The sequence below is a fragment of the Scleropages formosus genome, chromosome 1 (assembly GCF_900964775.1).
Source record: "Scleropages formosus chromosome 1, fSclFor1.1, whole genome shotgun sequence".
In the NCBI taxonomy this organism is placed as follows: Eukaryota; Metazoa; Chordata; class Actinopteri; order Osteoglossiformes; family Osteoglossidae; genus Scleropages; species Scleropages formosus.
In genome coordinates this window covers 18,621,511-18,638,983 of record NC_041806.1, presented here as the reverse complement: position 1 = coordinate 18,638,983, position 17,473 = coordinate 18,621,511, and the positions used below count along the sequence as shown (strand labels likewise).

Here is a 17,473-nt window from a genome sequence, read left to right as displayed (position 1 = left end):
TCAGATGCTTCTTTTCAGAATGAGGTGAAAAAAAGGAAAAATCTGACAGTTGCTCTTCAAAGCTAAACAATTACAGGACTGAATTCAGGTAACAATGCTGCAAGATCACTACAAATCTCTTGGGAGCATTTCATCTAACTTTTCAACTTGGAAACAGATTTTTTTTTTTGCACAGAGCAAATATGATAAAACACCACATGTTGTAATGTAGAAACAATGCAAAGTTGTCATTTTTATGGCAGAAATTTAACATACTTCTTTTTGTTTTACACTGATATTTTTTCTTCCCCACTCTTGTAAAGACACCAGGAAAATGTCACATACATGCTCGAAATAGCCCAAATTCTTATTTTCTCGTAGAGGGTTATGACGAATAAGGTTAACGCCAAAGGATCACATACCTCTCAGAGTCAGTTAGGATAATGATGAAGTGGTGAAATATTCCACACTGACAATTCGTCAGACCAGGTAGAAGAAAAATGGCAATGCCAATGTTGCAAATACCCCCTTCTTGATATGCTTACAATTGTAAGTGTGCTTTATATTACAGTGCATTTTCATGTTCACTGATTGTGCAGTTGATTTTCACCATGAACCACAACGTCAAATATGGTGAAAGTTTTGTTAGGTAGTTCTTCAGTAGATATATTTTTAGTGAAAATTTTACACATAATACTCCTTGTCCTTATCTTTCGGTTTCTTGCTTGCGCTCTTTGCGCCTTGCTGTTTGTCTTTCACCACAGTGCCGTTTGTCTGTGCAGAGTTACTTATGTAGTTGCGGGTTTCGTCCACTTGGTAGGAGCCCTCGTCTCTGTTCCTGTACTTGTACATGGCATAGAGCAGGATGAGGATGCACAGAGCAGCCGCTGATACAATACCCACCACCATGCCAGTGGTGCTACTTGACTCTCGCACCACCTCAGATGCCCCAGGGACCCGTCGAATGCCAGGCTCTGTTGGGCTGGCCACTGGCACGTTACGGAACATGGGAGAAGTGATTGGTGGGCTACGGGGCTTGGTGCCATCGGCCTCTTGGGCTGTGGGCAGAGGGAGCAGGACCACATCAGGCTGGGGCTTTGGCTCCCGGTTGTCCATTTTTCCTGCGGGCAGCTTGGGCATGGAGGGCTGCGCTGTGGTGCCGCCCACAACGGGTGACAGGGGTGTGCTGGTAGTCCTGCCCGTCTCGGAGGCCTTGCTAGGCCTAAAGTCCTTGGCTTCCCACTTAGGTGCGTGAGCTTTGTAACCACCTTCAAAAGCCGACGTAGACAAGGTCTTATCTGTGACCAGGGAGAAGGTGTTGTAAAGATCCTCATCATCAGTAGGGGGCAGGCTAGAGTCAAACTCTTCTCCAGAGCCATACCCCGATATCACCAAGCCATCATCATCATCACCATCACCATCATCATCACAATCATCGCTGCCTTGGTCCGACAAGCAAGGTAACCCCGCCTCAGCGGCTGTGGACAGGGACTCTTTGGTGGTCTCAGTAATGGTAAGGAGGGGGCGGAGGGTTGGGGGGAGGCGGATGAAGGGTGCACGAGTAACAAGAGAGGGGATTTCTATTGGGTCTTCCACAAGTATGGGGACAACTAATTCCCCTCCTACAATCAAAAAGAAAAAGAGATATGTCAGAAACAAGCAGGAGATCAAAACAGAACACACAAGTAAGCATGTCATTAAAAAACATGTCTATACATCATCAGTACCAGTTTTATAAAAGAATGGTACACAAATATTAAAAAAAAAATGAAACATAAAAAAAAAAAAACAAATAAAAACTCAGGGCCAAAACAAACAGAAACTGGTACGCTGCATCAAAAGGCTCCGGGGCGATGTGGGGGGTGGGGGGAGCCAGACATGGGGCAAATGGACCCAACTTCTGTCCGTCTTGCCAGTCACGAAATACATAACAGGATCCCTATGCCGAGTTTTCACTTCAGTACAGCCCACATTCAGTATTTAAACATAGTAATAAATAAACAAATAATTTGCCACGAGTAGGAATCAATTACTTGATTTAGTTTAGCCCCTAAATCCCTCTAACTGCAAATTAGATAATCATTAGAATGTACATTAAAGCATGGGGTACTGCAGGGGTGGAAGACGATAGAAGCTGCTTTCTGTAGATACACTAGACCTGAGATGAAGGCCATGGTACTCATGACGATGAATGTTGCCAGCCTTCTCCATCATTAGGTGAACTGGCTCCTCCAAAAGCCCCAGGCCTTTTGCCTTTTGACTCTTTTATACAGCTACCAAAATGGCAGGTCAAAACTAAGCACTTCAATGGCAACTGAATGTTCTTTCTGAGCTGTGGATGGTGGCCTGGGGATGTATTTCAGTATAGTCCGAGATATAGCTGTTATTGCCACAGGGGTTTAGCGAAAGCAAATCACTTTGTACAGTATGGAACTCATACACCAAGAGTGATCACATGCTGAAAAAATGTTTTATGTGCTCAGTATAAAAAGATGTAGTGGGCAATACACAATATGGAAATCATCCTTCTGCCCTTCGTAAGGTAGGCAATTAAATATTATTAGATAAATTTAAAAAAAATGTAAAAGAAACTTATAATGCCCTGTCTCCTGGGGACATATAAATGTGAAGACTGTAATCCCCAAGCAAAAAAAAATAAAAAGAAAAATTACATTACTGAGAGTGACATGGTAATGTCTAGGTTTACAGTCAAACTAATAATTACATGGAAATGCTGTGCTGCTAGTCTTAGCACGTGTGAAATGGCACCAGCTGATCCTAGGAGTGTGACCTGCAATGTTTTGCTCTTTCTTCTATGAAGAGTGACAGGTCCAAGGGCCAGACTATGAAAACTGTTGAACATTCAGCTGACAATTGAATTTGCCAATATACTCTACCATGGTGGCTGTGTATACGCTGCAAAGGGTTGCGAATAGAAACCACTAAACAATGATGCAATAAAGAAAAAAAAACAACAAAAAACAAAAATAAAACAAATCCAAGGCAAACATTATGCAAACATTGCAAATTAGTTTAGTACTCACAACATTACAGCAAACGTTACACATTCGCAAACCAATGCACAGTTAGATTTATTCAAATAAAAAATTAGTAATTTTACAAAAAAAGAGGAATAGTTCAAAAAAGTCAGCTTGGAAAAACATAACAGCCTACAGAGATAATTATTGAAGGAAGAAGCATACCGCAGTTGTCATCAACTTACATCAACAAATTGCCCGCATGATTTTGGCATGAAGAAAAAAATTTACAAAAGAAAGTTGTGTAAGAATGCTCTTGGAAAAGCATGGTTAAATTGGTTGAAAATTTGATTTTTAGCAATTATAGTTCTCATTTTGTATAATCTTTCTAAATGTTACAGGGAGGCAACAACACATACATCCACACCACATAACATGAAAAATAAATTTCACCATTTCTTAAAAATCTTGTTTTCTCTTCATAAATGGCTCAGGAGGTATTTTAAAAAAAAAAAAAAAAAAAAAAAAGTATAACTTTTGCTTCAAAAGATTAGCTCTTTTTTTCTCAGTATCTGCAGCATTATATTTTTAAATATCAGATTTAAATTGAATTTGTTGTTTAATTTTAATCAATGGATGGCTGTACATATCACTGAGGAGGAGGGTGGGGCCTATGAACATATTAAGTAGGAAATGACAATGATGGGGGTGAATGTGTAAGTCAGTTGCCATGTCCATGTATGGGCAGTACCAAGCGGTCGGGCGGCATTAGAGCTTTTGGCTGTAAGGAAGGGATGGGAACACACAAAACAATGAGCATATACTATACATGCCCATCTACAAAAAAAGAACATAACTCTAACACTGACAATCTCACAAACCCTAAACTGCAACTTATTTCTCATGCACTTCGAATATTTTTCTGCGATTTCGTTATTTACTCAAATAGCTTTCAAGATTTGAAATCAAGAGGGAAAGAAAAGAGTGATGCAAGGACTGGAACGAGAGGAACCCCTTCACTGACATCAGTGTGGCCTCTTTATTTCTTTCTTTTCTGTGTTTAGGTAAAACAAGGAACTACACCAAATCTTTGAACACATTTCTGGTACGCTCCAGTACGTACAACAGGTCACTTTCACAGATGTCGGTGAAATAGTTCTAAATTCATACAAAAAGAAACAGGTGAAAGAAAGAGACTTTTTTCAATATATCATTTATAGTGTCTACTTTGCCACACAACTGTAAACAATATCAGAGACGGTCAATTTAGAAAATAATGACAACACAAGTCTATTATATATATATATATATATATATATATATATATATATATATATATATATATATATACATGTATATACATATATAAGCGAAAGAAGGAACAAAGCAATTAGAAATTTGCACACACTGTTGTACACTGATGAACAACCAGATGGCACACACTAAACAGGACACAGTTTTCAGGAGGAACAGTTAGTTAGTTGGGAACTGTCACCTCACTCATGTGTTTCAACAACAAATATCTTTCGTTAGTAGTTTGTGCTAAATATTTCATTAGTAGTTTAAAACATGTAACAGGCGTGCAGTCTGGCTGTATGTCAGAAAAAAAAATGTTGAAAATGAGTCATTTATTAGAATTTATTTTATTTTTATCATTTTTTTCACTGTGAGAGGTTAATGCATGCTTTCATTAAGTTGCATTTAGGGAAAGTAGAGGGACTGGACAGCAAGCTGTAGATCAGAAAGTTGAGAAACGTTGAGTTTCAGTGATGTTCAACCAAAGGCTTTTCCATCAGATTTCAATGCAGCCTATCAAGTAAAAATATTGAGGCTTCAGTTCCAGTATTTTCACTGGCTGTACTGTACAAAATCATGCATCATTTCTTCATCATATCTTCCAACTATTTCATTGTGTTTTCTCATTTCAGAGTATATTTTCTTTTATAATGTCCACTATTGGTTCATTTTATATATACAGTATATTTATATATAATGCTATAAAAATGAAATAATGAAAGTACTTATTTTACATTTTATCTAATACCTTTAGTTGAACAGCTCACGAAAAATATCTAGAGAAATTCCACAAGAGGGCACTTTTAGTGTATCTCCTGTCACTGTTGCACATCAAATTTTACAGTTTTACATTTGATTTGGATTTTGAAACATGTGAGCTGCTATGTGCTTTGAGCTTCTCTAGTCTTTAGCTATTCATTTTTGAGAGTGTGGTTGAGATTTTCAAGTAGAGACTGGTTAACAAACAAACAAACAAAAAAAAAAAAACAGCTTGGGAAAGAAAAAAAAACAATTCTTTTCAATCAAAACTAAAGAAATAAATAAAACAGTTTGAATGCCATTTGTAATTGTGGCATGAAGGAAGCATTCCCTTAACTGCTGATGCAGGGCAATATATATAAAAAAAGAAATAAAAAGTATTATGCATATACATAATACATTAAGGTATTAAAACTATGAAACAATTTTTTCAAGAAGGATAACAATAGTACAGTTTCTAACTTCTGCTGTACATTGCTTGCATGTTATCTGCGAGTGTGATTCTGAGGGTTTTACTATTAAATTACTAAACAGTACTAAATCTGAAACTGCACAAACCCATATAAACCTGACTGGTGTCCAGGGGAAAGGACTCAGGTGTCTTGGAAAAAATGAGGAATATCTTTTACCAGTGGGGGGTAATGGAGTAACTGAGGTGTTATATTTATTTATTTAGCTGATGTAGTGTTTTCCAGTGAACTCTGTAGTGTTATCAGCCCATACACCTTATTCACCAAGGTGACTTACACTGCTAGATACATTAGTTACAGTAGGTCACTCATCCATACTCAGAGAAACACACTCTCTCTGTCACTCACACACTATGGGTGAACCTGAAAAGGTATGCCTTTGGACTATGGGAGGAATCCCATATAGACAGAAGGACAACATACAAGCTCCACAGGGACTGAGCAGGTATTGAACCCACATCCTCTTGCACCACCCAGGCACTGTGAGATAGTAGCTCTACTTCCTGTTCCACCATGGGTAGGGTTTAACTGAGACAGCATATTGCAGCTGGGTGCTGAAAGCACCTCTCTTGAACCTTGCCAGGCACCTACAGCATTCCAGTAGAGGTCGTGAAAGATGTGAAGGCAATCCTCCTCCTATTGGCTCCTGTACTCCTGTACAGCATAATTTTTCCATATATATGGACTGTGCAAAATTATACAGCTAAGAGGGCAATAAAGTGTAAATCGAGTAACACTCTAATTGTATTTGTTACAAGTAAAATTAAATGACGGCTGCATTTCAGCCCACAGGCCTCCCTCAGCATGCGCAGGCATTAGTGAAACGCAACTAAATGACACATATACTGTAGAAGATTATGAAAAAACTAGTGACATACAGCAAGTACTATCTAATCACAAAATATTACATTTCCTAATTTTACTTATTAAGTGCCAAATGAACAGCGATAGTTTTAGACTCGCAGTTCTGTATTTGTAGAATATAATAATAATTTGGCTGTCAAACCAGACTGACAATAAATGTAATGCTGCTTGGAAGAGTGCGAACCCCAAAGGGATGGTCATTATTCTTGTATAAAATATTAAAATAAAATCTAAATCTGAAATCTTAAAATACACTTATAAAATGATTAAATAAATATGATTTACATACCTGATTCTGCTTATCTATTTGATTGAACCAATAGAATATGGGGTTCACTTGTTTTTGCACATGAACTATCTAACTTTTCTAGTAAACACATGATTTCCTCAAAATCCTCTAAAGAGATGGAATTGTATATTCATTTCATATTCAGGAATATCTTCATTTGTGTCTTCACCAAGACATAATTACTGGCGTACTCATGTTTTTTAGCTATGCATACCATTTGTATTTCTTCAGCAAAATATTGGATACTAAGGGTTTACACACACACACACACACACACACACACACACTTTCTGAACTGCTTGTCCCATACGGGGTTGCGGGGAGCCAGAGCCTAACCCGGCAACTCAGGGCATAAGGCTGGGGGGGGAGGGGGAACACCCAGAACAGGACGCCAACCCATCACAAGGCACCCCAAGCGAGACTTAAACCCCAGACCCACCGGAGAGCAGGATCCAGGCCAACCCACTGCACCACCACGCCCCCCTTACTAAGGGTTTAATGCATTTTAAAAATGTACTGTGTTTGACTGCAAAATGTGTCAGCTTGTATGACATATGCAATGACTATTGATAACATGTAACTGCTGTGTTTATGTGTAGCAAATGAAGTTACACAATAGTGACGCAAACCTCATTTCTCAGCTGGGCTGCTTTACAGAAAAGGCCTGAGGGGACCATGGAAACATGATACTTCATAGGCTCATGTGTAGCAAAAGGGATCTTAGTGACGATGCTTACAGGCACACTCCTCAGTTATTTGCTGCTACCATGAACATCATCAGACTTAACTAATTACCCCACGTTCTGAGCCAAAGCAGAAAGCACAACGAGAACTGGTTAAACCCATCAGTTTTATGAGTTTTTAGAATAAACACCTGCAAGGCATTTTGCTCATGAGTCCCCAGCTGTAGGGGAGGGACACCGCATTACTGAAGTGCAGGAAAGATGTTTACCATACCTGCTAGTGTGTGGTACAGGCCACAGTGGGAGAGCTGGTAGTGTAGTAGTTAGGGCTCTGCTTCGGGATCCAAAGGATAGAGATTTGAATCCCACACTCAGCTGTAGTACCCTTGAGCAAGGTACTTATCCTAATCAGCTGTATAAATGAGTAAATACTTTAACATTGTAAGTTGCTTTGAAGGAATTCATCAGCTAAATGAATAAATGTACCACACATCACATTTGGCTCTGTGCCAAACTGAAACCCATGAGAGAATGTGTTTCACTGTCATGGTGCATTTTGCACCCGTGTCTGTCTCTTCTGCTATCGACTGGCAGCTCAATTTATTTTTTCAGAAGAAATCAACCAGCCGTTTCTGTGTGATGGACTCGACCCCCTTTGAGGTGTGAATGAATGCCTTCAGTATAAAGCCCTTTTTAGTTTTAAAAACACCCTTTCTCAGCACTGCCTTGGTGTGGAGTGTATATGTGAGCGAACACCTTCCGGTCTACCATCGTCAGTCCATGTGCTATATGTACAAGGCCTCTGCATCCTCAAAATTTATGGACACATTAGGGGTTATGTGGACTAAAATCACACAATGAATTGTACAATTTTTATGTCGTTCCTCTGCTTTTCAGTTGTTTTAATGTAGGCTAAACACCACACGCTTTTAATGTGCATTTAATGTGATTGCATTGCTGTTCAGGCACAACGAAATCTAGAAGCACTTTGAGCTATGCTCAATTAATTCTTAAATCAATCTTAAATTATTAGAGTACACACAGGTGATTGGAACAGTCTGCATTACAAAAAAAAAACCATTTGTTTTCGTAAACAAAAGAAAAATTATTAAATTTATTATCCTTATATTGTCAAGCAGTCACTTTCTATTTAAAATTAAGCATTATGGGTAAGAGCAAGTTGGAGCACATTTTCCTATATTTGAGAAATGGTTGAGGAAACATAAACCTTACATGTAATGTTTTGTAATTTTTGTTATACACACAGACCCATTTTCTGAACCACTTGTCCCATACAGGGTCGCGGGGAACCAGAGCCTACCCGGCAACACAGGGCGTAAGGCCAGAGAGGGAAGGGACACACCCAGGACAGGACACCAGTCTGTCACAAGGTACCCCAATTGGGACTCAAACCCCAGACCCACCCGAGAGCAGGACCTGGTCCAACCCACTGCACCACCGTGCCCCCATAGTTTTTTTTAAATTATAGGTATTGGTAGGAAGTTAACGTAAACAAGAGGAACGTGCAAACCCTGGGCAGATTTGACAGGATTCAAACGGAGACCTGAAGAGCCCAGATGCTGTGGGAAAATGGCATAATTTGTTGTACCACATATCTATTATTTACACTATATAAGTAATTACTTTCTGTAATTATTCAGTAGTTACCTCTCATTGCATACACAGGACACGCTACTTAAAAAGAACACTTTGAGCCAGTAATAATGGATTGTTAGCTGGAGTCTTAGGGTGCGCCATTTTTAGGCCAAACCAATGCTTCAGGAATGAGAAGTATCATTGCAAAAAAATTAACATTTTTTTTTGTTGTTGTTTGTATTTGATCTACTACACTTTACGTGACTTTTACTTATTTACTCTTACATAACAAGCAGTTCAAAGTGAAAACACTCAAAGACACACTTGGGATTGAAGCCTGCAAGATTTTTGTCTCAGGTGATGTTTTTTTCAGCTTTGTGCCAGTTGAGTGCATGAAAAAGTGCTGCATGTTTGCAATGTTTCTCTCTTAAAAACGTTGCATGTTGTATCCTAAGCATATTAGCACTTTTCTGTTGTCACAATGGAGCTGAACTCTACATGTAGGGGATGGGGACGAGGTACATGCCCGTGGAAACGGCTGACCTGAGAGTGGTTGTGGAGCAACAGGGAGCCGTTAAGACTTTTCCATGCAGCCTCTCCTGTCAGGGCCAATCTTTTAATCTCTCTCTTAATCCGCTCCTTTAAGCTTTTTACCCATGTTTCTTACACATCACATATCATACAGTATCTGTAAGTGAATGGTCACACCTCTCCTTTCTGCGTTAACAGATTTTGCGTTATCTTTGCGAACGAGGCTCAGGGATGGAATTTCTAACACAATTAAAGGAACACAGCAAATGAGATCTGACAGCAATGAATTTGGCCTCTCAGGCTAATTTCCCCCAACTCCCCAAAAGAGACTTCTTGCTGCTTCCAGTAGTCATTTATCAGGCATTAATCCTGACAGACACGTTCTATTTCACATGCAGTATGAAGTCAAAGTAGCTGCCTGCGGTGGATCCAAACACAGTGAGCGCTTCAGTCGTGGGCTTGAGGACTGCGGCTCTATGGGTTGTTGGAGGAACCCGAAGATCACAGGCATCTCTGTGAGTCACACTCAGGTATTTCCACACCCTGCTTCAACCGACATCAAAAGTGGCACCTATGTAATTCCTTTGTTGAGAGGGAATCTCATACAACGAATTGTAAAGAGTTTATGGTTCCCCACTTATCGAAAAAATTCAGCATTCACTGCACACCAAGCAAACCCCTTTAGCTCGTACCAGCTGGCTCCAGTTGAGATGTGTGGGAACATAAGTCACTATTTAAATAGTGATATATGTTAAGCTGCTTAGTAGGAAAACTTAGTTAAAGAAGCCCATGAGCAAAGTCATGCTCCATTTTACTCTGAAATATACCCAGCCAAGGAAAGATCTAACCATAGCCATGCATTAATGAACAGTTGACCTAATTATTACACCCCGAGGAGACATTAGTCTTTTGATGTTTTGGCTATTTTCTTAAAATTTAAATGTACAACCATTTATATTAAACATCTCTCTGGAACAATTACACTGATACAGTTTAAAACTATGTATAAGTTGCCATAGCTTAAATGTTGTGTATTATGTGTGTAACATTCATTTTACATCAGTTTAACGCTTCTAGTTAGTTACTAAGTTAGGGCTAGGAGTGTATATGTAATAAATAAATTATTTAATTAATGACCATGTGTCTTGTGAAACCTTTTTTGCTTTGCTTTAACCCTCTTATGGAATTCCTTGTGGAACAACGGGGATATTCAACAGTTTTACAAACAGAGAAACAGATTGACAGTACAAGAGCTCCAGAGACACAGACAAACACAGAGATGCAGACACTGCTGAGGAGAAAGAAAGCAGAAGCAGACAGTGCTGCTGTAAAGGACACGGAAGTTGGAGCAAACACAACACAAGCAGTGCAGCTTTGCCTAAATGCACAGCTATGAAGTCCCCACACACACACACACACACACACACACACACACACACACACAGAACAATGGCATTCATGCACTGGCGAATGGAAGTGACCAGGAGGCCGGTCTCTGTTAGTTATTTTAGCAGAAGCTACTATTATTGCATGCCACGAGTGACTATTTAAGGTCAACAGATAAAATAGAAAAACAGATATGCATTGTGGCAATAAAATTCTTTTTATGCCATCTGCATTAAAAAAGACATTTGAATGCAGAACGGCTGGGGAAATGGGACAGGAAGGGTAGGGTGACGACCAGGAACAGGGGCTGGGGGGGGGCATTCTTTCTCACACAACTTTCTTGAGACAATAGGATTGCCCACAGAATGCTAAAAAGGGTGATGGCAAGAAAAGATTTTGTTGCCTTTCATTTGCTTTGTTAATCAGAAAATGGCAATGTTCAGTACAGGTCTATGGAACAAATATAATAAATAAATAAATAAACAAACAAGCAAATAAACAAACAAATAAATAGTTCACCACCAAAAATTCATGCGGAAAAGGATGTAAGGAGTACAACAGGAATGTTAATTTTAAAATATGGGTAGATGAGGAGACCAACAGAAAGAAGTCTCAAAAGACTGAAAATCATAAAACTATATACAAAATAAAAGCAAAACAGAGGAAAAAAATTCTCTAACATGCCTTATTCCCCCCAAAGAGGACAAAAAAAAAAAAAAGAAAACACAAAGAAAAGAAAAACAACAGAAAGAAAATTTCATGCAGCTTTTCACATCAACTGAGTCAGGGATTTAAAAATGAAAGTGTGAATTTCTGTGTAAACATGGCTGAATGACTAGGGGATCTAACTGACTAAATATAACTCAAAACTAAATTTTTTATGTATCTTTTGCATTGTGACTATCCTTCCAAGTGATAAACATGAAAAACCAAAATGCATGTAAACTAACAGTTGCTTTTTGCTGGGAAATATGGGAAATTGAAAGAATTGCAGGAAGTGAAGAATGTGATTTACACCAAATTGCACTATTATCCTGTTTGTCTCCAGATTTTCTAAATTCCGTTTTGAAGTCTACTTGTTTTATATGAGATACTGTACTGAACTACCACAGAAAGTGTTTGCATTTATAGTTTGACTATTCACTTTATTCTGTCAAATGAATCAGGATATAAGTTTGACCTTATCAAAAATAATAAAAGATATGATTAAAAAATTCTGACAAATCACATTTAAAAAATTATAGCAATCTATAGTAAGGGTAAAATAAGTAACAATCTTTGATGTGCCATTAACTTCACTTGGTGATGACAAATATCAGTAAAAATATGTCAGTAAACTGTTTTAAATGGAAAAATCTGTCATATCCTTATGCAGAACAACTAGTGTTTCAAAATTATAATACTGACATTAAGCTAGCATGACCAAATATATAATGAATGTTTCTGAATTCTTTAGAGCAGTGATTTGACTGCCAGCTTGATCAAGCTGAAGTCCATGCAAAATTTAAATCTAGTTCGCATCCCAGGTCCCTCAAAAAACATAATGGTTTCAATTCATGTTTATCAAGGCAATGCAATTTTGTATTGTTTTTATTTTTTAGCTGAAAAATAAAATAAAATAAACCAACAGTCTAATGTCTAAACTTTGAAACAAAACTATTTGTGCATATTTGTACACAGAAATTCCATGATATCTGTTCTCTATTAAGAAGTTTAACGTAATACAAGCATTCAAAAATGATTAACCCAAAAAAAATACTTGATCAATTGCAAGTAATGTTCAAGATATTACACAATTTCACTGAAAGCTATTTTTATCTAAAGAATCTCAAAATGTATCAGTCGAGAAAAATGCAGTCAATCAATAACACATGAGAAATAATGTTAGATTTTGATACATTTTGAAGCATCAGTGCAGACAACATGGTCCTAAATACTAATTTTGCAGATTTTAGTGTAAGTATTCTGCTCTCATTTAAATGAGAGGACAAAATTAGTATAAATATATTACCATGTTTGCTGCAGTTTGAAACCCCATGGACAAGTGTACATTATCATAGTTACTGATGCAGTTAACAAGCTCATTTAACAAATATCTTTCAATACTTAATTTGAGTTTTTACATGTAACCTCAGTGTCTGTAATTTATGTATCCTTACCGAAGAGCTTGTACGGCTTTTGAGTATGAAATTATCATTGGTTTCACACTCAGTGTGTCCATGGGTAGTGATGCTTAAGATTCGATCCTTAGTACATGGTACCAAATTGGGACTGAGCAAGCAGAACTGGACAAACCCATCACACCTGCATGTCCTGAGTCGCACTCCTCCAGGTCTTCGTCATCACTGGAGCACTCAGCTGATGACACAATGTCATCTGTCGTCTTTGATGGAGCCAGAAAGACACAAAAAAACTATTACTATTAAAGTAGATTACACTCTCTCATTTGCAGGTTTGTTTCAAATGAAAACTCCTAAATAGAAACTGCACAGATTTGCATCTCACAGATGTATGATTACTTCAAGGGATTGTCTTGTTTTTCCCAAATACTGTATATAGATATCAGTTTCATACAATATGGCAGAAAGTGAGAGGATTCTTGAAATTATTTATTAATACACCAACAATGTAAAAACCACTGCTCAGAATTATCCCCCAGCCATAGCTGTGTAGTACCGTCCTGAAAAAAAATGCGGATGAAAAGACATGATTATGCATCACGTACAGGAAATGACATCAAATTCAAAGAACGATGTTAGTACTCCTTAGGGAAGAGGTACAATGATAAAAATCTCCACTGAAAAACCTTTAATGGAGTAATGAAGTACAGTACAGTGCTTCCACTTCCCCGAAAATGACAAATGATGGTTTTGTGAGCATACCGTTTGGTCCAGGTTTTGTGCCAAAACTTAAATATAACAATGCAATGAAAAGTGTATTGATGAAGAGGCGGTTAGAGACCATTTCCATAGCAGATTGTCGTAAAATATAGCTCTTAGTAAATATAATATTATTCATTGAATTTATATCAAGTATGGAAGAAGATGGAAAGTAAGACAGTGCCCAGATGCAAAAAGCAATAAAAAAGCAATTGAATTATTTTAGAGACCATCTGAGGTAATCTCTGATTTTCTGCCAAATGGAGCTGGTAAACCCATGTGTTTAATTAAATGTACAACCAAACCATCCCATGATCCTTCTTCACAAAATCAAAATACCATCAGATTCCAACAGTAAACCCAGTCCTGAAGGCATTGATGCAAAGGCTACAACCCATGAGGTATGAGGATTTTCAGTGGTACAATAACAAAAAAGATCTTTAAGAAGAATGATAACATGGAACTTATATCTTTGCTAAATGAGAAAATTATCAAGCGATTACACATATATATGTACTGTATGTCCGACAAAGTACATGGTTGAATCCTGTGACATATCATTTTTTTAGACATGGCACTCATGTAGACAATGGCATGGCTTGTTCTGGTGACCTGAACATGTAATTAATCCTTGTCTGCATGACATCAATGTCTATCTCCACCACTGGGTTTAATCTGATTCTCAAAAGCTGACCTAAGGGTGAGTACAAACTGAATATTGAACCACAGGATATCAACTGGTTTTCAGTGTGCTTTTCTATGCCCTGTAAATATACTGCTACATGGAGCTCAGCCAGTAAGGAAATCCAGCTAAATCCTTTCAATTTGTTCCTGAGTTTTCAGAAATCACATCTCATTTAAAGATCTTGAATATCTTCTTTCAAAATCATTACTTTATCAAGTTTGATAGATTGATGCTTTCATTGTATTAGATACACATGATCCAATGCACTCACTTTCAGATCATAAGAAAAACACCATTTTCAATGTGTCATAGAACCTTATAAATCTCATATGCATCTTCAGCAATCGCAGCATACTAAGAGGTCAAATTCATTCTATTGAAGGATTTAATACAATGTTCCTCAGAAAATCATTTTGAAACATTCAAAGATGAAATTCAAAAGAAAGACCAACAATGTAACTCAATTTTCAAATGAATGGAAATTTTGAGCATCAAGAATTCAAAGGTCACTCATCCAAGGCAGACAATTCAAGGCAGTATCTGGTCAGACAAACTTTGTTTGATAATTAAGAAAAAGCATATGGTTGCTAGAATAACAGTCACCAAATACAGTAGGCAAACAGCCCCACTTATATTTTGTGCTCACACTGCAAACAGATACGCAATTTTTTTGCCATCTCTTAAATGAATGACTACATTTGCTTTCATTATGCTTTCATTTACCTTTCTTATTACTCCCACAAATAATGTCCGGCAGGCAGTCGTCTTTTAGGAAAAATGGTGCCAGCCATCACTTAAAACCTAGTGCTACAACTGAACAAGTCTTCATGTGCTGAGTGTCCGGGACCTGCACTTCCGACCGGAGCCACGTTTCAGGCAGTGCAGGACAGTGGGACATTTGTGGGACAGGCAGCAGTGGGGACGCTGCTTTTTTTTTTGATGGGGGGGCAATGTAACGACTCGCATTACCGAGAGTTTGGGTGGGAAATTAGTCTATTGTAAATAGTTGAATTATTGGAAAAATGTAATTAAGTGTTCAGCCACTGGGGGGACTTACAGGGAATATAAGGGGGTGACTGTGTTTGCTGGCAAGAAAGGGAGAAAGTCCGGGGGGCGCTAAGCAGGCTGGCTTCAGGGGCAGGTCCTTGAAGAAATGGATCTTTGAACCGAGAACATTATTGCCCGGTTAGCTGGTGCTCCAATAAATTTTCGCCATGAACACTGCTTGTGCATCCTTCTTCGCCCCATCCAAACCCAGAGTTCTCTGCACCACATGCATTGTGGGTATTACATTAGCAGAAAGAGAGACTTTGTTGCAGACATGTGATTCTTAAGTACAGTTAATTTGTCTCCTTCCACCACCGGAACCAATGTTCATCACATGAGTAGCTGCATGAAACTTTATCAGAATATCAAAGATTCCTGATCATCCTCCTTGTAATTTTTATTTTTGATACATATAAACATTTATGTACATTACAGTACATAATCATGATCTTAAAGTTATAGTGCATGAACATTTATACCTTACATGAACTTAAGAGATCATGGGCAAAATGAGTATGGAAAAGATGAGTTTTAAGACCCTTTTTAAATGTGGACAGAGAGTCAGCAGTTCTGAGTGAGAGGAGGAGGTCATTCCACCATTATATAATTATGTAAACTCATATTTTCTAATTTTGTCCTGCTAATTTCACCAGAAAAGATTTATTTCCCTACTACAACCATTAGCTGTAGAATTAACTGGTTAATAAAATGACAATACAACTTTCACAGCAGTGTGTCCAAGTGTGAAAACATAGGATTTTTTTTTTAATATTGTCGAGCTATTCAGCTGTTGATATGGCTCACAAAACAGATGCTGCGAGCATCCGGGTTGTTTTGAATCAAAAGCTTGGGCTGAAACCAACTGTGTAAACGCACATCTTTGATACAATCACATCACATACAGGAGTAAGGCTTCTTCATGGACATATTCAACAATGGGGGTGTAAGGAGGTGTAGAAGTATTTGTAGAATTGTGCATGTGAGTATAAATGTTTTGGGTGACCTGATGAATGAGGGGTGGCACATATGTCAATATAATGTATGTCTTTCAAAAGCATGCGATCAAAAATACAATTTTTGACCAAAACAGAAAGAAACACAGACATTTTTCCTTGCTTTGTGCAGAGGGAAAAGGGGCCAGCATAAAGGCACCCTGGTCTCCCAGGGGCTGGGAGCCTGCTGTGGAACAGCCTAGATAAGTCACGTATTGTACGGCTTGTCACTGGCACTAGCACATGCAGCACAATTTATAAAAATTGAAGAATAAAAAAGTCCTAAACTATCTCTAACTTGTGTGTAGCAACTGCAATGTAAAGTTCAGAGAATAAAGCTGGCCACAGGGCTTTGGAGAGCTGAATTATCTACACTGATTTATTTGTCAGAACCCATAAGAAGGAACAGATTTGCTAGCCCCACTATTAAAATGAGTCTAGAAGGGTCCATGAAACTTGGCAGCTTTGAGCATGTCTGGACATATCGAGGCCCTATTTTTATATTGCAGAAGACCAGCTCAGGAAAATTGATTCACACTGAAAAGGATGCGGGGTTGCCTTGCCATCTTTCTGGCTTATGTTGGCTCATAATGGACTGCTGGCTCCTGTGGTCCCACCATGAGCAACATGTGGAAGCCTGTTCTGACTGTTGCCTTCCACCAGTGTTGAGTGGTGTTCCCATGAGGAGGCATTTCAGACCTTGTTGACAGAGATTAGTGGATGTGAAAGTCCACTTAACCAGCATGCCCTTTGCTTATGGGACCATCAGCACCTTTCCCTTTTGCTGCTGTGATGATAGCCTTTCGACAGCAGACAAGCTATGCTCTCAGTCAAAGGGCACATCGGTACCCATGTAGGCCAAGCAGTTACAGAATGACCCAGAAAGAATCTGGCTCTGTTCAAAATACTTAACCGTTCTGGCAAGAATCTTATGCAGAGTACATTTAAAACTAAACTAAGTTTTTTTTCTGTTTTTCTGCTGCTTTAGCATGATAATATGCTGTTTTCTGTGTACTGTGGAGAACAAAAACCAGAATTG

At 38.3% G+C, this 17,473-nt stretch overlaps 1 protein-coding gene across 6 annotated transcripts in view; it reads right to left on the bottom strand.

The window, feature by feature from the left end:
* Positions 1–292: 292 nt before the first annotated feature.
* Positions 293–17,473, bottom strand: part of LOC108922314 (neurexin-3b-like) — a 370,501-nt gene continuing 353,320 nt past the window's right edge. For 3 of the 6 annotated variants that reach the window (XM_018732379.2, XM_018732380.2, XM_018732377.2), the window contains 2 exons: positions 13,136–13,214; positions 293–968 (listed from right to left, as the gene is read on the bottom strand). In XM_018732379.2, the coding sequence (XP_018587895.1) occupies positions 664–968; positions 13,136–13,214 (384 nt within the window). In that variant the 3' untranslated portion in view covers positions 293–663. Of the gene's footprint in view, positions 1,278–13,126; positions 13,215–17,473 lie in introns of all 6 variants that reach the window. The other 3 variants (XM_018732376.2, XM_018732378.2, XM_018732374.2) reach the window with 2 other exon arrangements.